Source organism: Condylura cristata, unplaced genomic scaffold (assembly GCF_000260355.1).
Source record: "Condylura cristata isolate star-nosed mole 26May11 unplaced genomic scaffold, ConCri1.0 scaffold00011, whole genome shotgun sequence".
Lineage (NCBI taxonomy): Eukaryota > Metazoa > Chordata > Mammalia > Eulipotyphla > Talpidae > Condylura > Condylura cristata.
The window spans coordinates 11,452,478-11,454,994 of NW_004567112.1; the positions used below are offsets into that span (position 1 = coordinate 11,452,478).

The 2,517-nt window shown below is 68.1% G+C and overlaps 1 protein-coding gene across 1 annotated transcript in view; it reads right to left on the reverse strand.

Annotated features, from left to right (window-relative positions):
- Positions 1-1,729, reverse strand: part of ADRA2A (adrenoceptor alpha 2A) — a 3,800-nt gene extending 2,071 nt beyond the window's left edge. The window contains exon 1 of the mRNA XM_004680997.2: positions 6-1,729. Within this exon, the coding sequence (XP_004681054.1) occupies positions 6-790 (785 nt within the window). The 5' untranslated portion in view covers positions 791-1,729. The remainder of the gene's footprint in view (positions 1-5) is intronic.
- Positions 1,730-2,517: the final 788 nt, after the last annotated feature.

Consider the following 2,517-nt stretch of genomic DNA (forward strand, 5'->3'; position numbering starts at 1 on the left):
TGGGCCTCCGCTCGGCTCCCCCCGGCGGCCCGGCGGCGTCGGGGCCCCTGCGGCTGTGAGGCACGCGGGTTCGGCGCTTGGCGATCTGGTAGATGCGCACGTAGACCAGGATCATGATGAGGCAGGGCGCGAAGAAGGAGCCGATGCACGACGAGATGACGTACCACTTCTGGTCGTTGATCTCACAGCGACGCTCAGCCGGCTGCTGGCCGCCGCCACCGCCCTTCTCGATGGTGATGAGCGGCGGCAAGGAGATGACAGCCGAGATGACCCACACGGTGACGATGATGGCCTTGATTCGGCGGGGCGTGCGCTTCAGGTTGTACTCGATGGCCTGTGTGATGGACCAGTAGCGATCCAGGCTGATGGCACACAGGTGCACGATGGACGAGGTGCAGAAGAACACGTCGAGCGCCAGGTAGATCTCACACCAGGCTTTGCCAAAGTACCAGTAGCCCATGACCTCGTTGACCAGCGAGAACGGGATGACAAGCGTCGCCACCAGTATGTCGGCTGAGGCCAGAGACACCAGGAACAGGTTCTGGGGCGCCTTAAGCGCGCGGCTGGTGAACACCGCAATAATGACAAGCACGTTGCCAAACACGGTGAGCAGCATGAGCAGGACGGCTAGACACACCAGCGTCAGCGTCACCTGCAGGGAGTAGGGGGTGGCCTGAGCGCCGCCCCCGGGCGCCTCGGTCGCGTTCCAGCTCGCGTTGCCCGCGTCTGGCTGCAGGGAGCCCATGGGCGCGAAGCTGCCCTCGGCCAGCGGCTGCTCCTGGCGGAACATGAACGCGGGTGCTAGCTGCTGGGCCTGCTGCCAGCTGCCTTCCGGGCCGGCGCCCTTGGGTCCTCCTCTTCCTCCCGCGCCCGGCTCGCCCCGCCGCGCCTCACATGAGGAGGGGGCCCCAGGGAAGCCGGGCCCGAGCTGCGGGGCGGCTAGCGGCCCATGGGCCCGGCTCCCACGAACTGCGTCCGGCCCGCGCCTCGGGCGCTCGGGGTGGACGCCTTGTCGCTGCCAGACACAGCAAGTTTTATTTCTAAGCGGCGGGAGAGAGTAGGTGGAGCCGATGGGTAAAGAGATGTAGTCTTCAAGGAAAGAGAACAAAAATCGTCGGTAATCTGGCGACTTGGAAGGACGATCAAAAAATGCTTTTACTATTGATCTAAATAAATCTTGGCTCGCGCCTGCACGAAAGCGAGAGGTCTTACCGTGTGCGGGGCCCGCCCCCACCCCGGAGGCGGCCGAGGGTTGCTGGTGCGGGCTTGGGGTCCTACGTGTGTCTGTCTTCACATCGCAGCAGCGACTGCCGACTGTCTCCCTCCGCCCGGACGCGGCGGTGCCAGCGGGGCCCGGTTTGGGGCCAGGGTGCAGACTCTGCAGCCTCTCGGAGCGCCGCGGGACTTCCAAAGTTGTGCGCCTTGCTGGGGCTGGGGCACAGCGCGCGGGGCTCGGGGGTGCAAGGTGAGGGATGTGGGGGCCGCATGAAGGCGCCCCAGTCCTTGCGGGCCGAGGAGGGTGGGCCACCGACCGACCAGCTTCTGTGGCCTGGGCTGAGGGTGTCTCTCCTGGGCGTTGGCCCGACGCGGGGAGGGTGCTGAGGGCGGCCAGACGGGCCCGGGTCCGAGGGCAGCGTGAGTGGGGCAGGAGCGCACCGCTCGGGAGAAGGTGCTGGGGGTGGCTGGTCGGCGGCGCGCCGGCTGCTGGGCGTCTGCACTGAAGCGGGAGCCGCCGCTGCTCCGCGGCGCTCACCGTGGACTGGTTTTATAGCCCCAAGATCTAGCCTGCGTTGCCGAGCAGCCGGCGTCAGCCCCCACGTGGGAAGCCGACCCTCCCCCGCCCTTGCGCCTCCCCTCTGCGGGTCCCGAGCCAGCGCGAGTGCCCCGCAGCGGACCCCCGGGAGCGCTTCCCTCCGGATGGCCCGGACCTCCGGAGAGGGGAGCACCTTGACCGAGAGGTTTAAAGAGCCAGTCCTGAGTGTGGGGAGCGGCCCCCGCTGGGAATCGGCCGAGAAGTTCCGGGCTGTCCCGGCGGATAGCAGCGGGCCCCCCGGAGCGCCCGCGAAGAGCTAGGTCCGGGGGAGGAAACGGTGTGGGGACCTCGGGCCCGAATCGGAAGCCGCAGCCACGAGTACTGGTCGCATCCAGGGAGCCCTGCCCCGCGCCGGACCACCGTGGTCCGCAGGCGCTCCGTGTGGCGGGGTAAGTGGGGTCCCGGCGAGGGAGTTGGCGAAGGTGCGGACTGGACCCTGGGAGGAATGGGACGCACCCGGCCAGGAGCAAACCAGACTTCAGACCTCCGCTTCGAGGACTGCTGGCCACTTGTGATCTCAGCCGTAGAGCAGACTGCCGGACTCCAGCCGGAGGTCTGGACCGCTCCCCTAAGGTGGCCCGCGATGGGGAGGGGTCCTGGTGGCGGCCAGGCGCCGCGACAGAGCGAGGGCGCACTGACACCTGCTGGCCACTCGTGGTCATGGCCGGAAAGCGATCCGCAGGCTGTGGCTGCTGCTTCCCGGG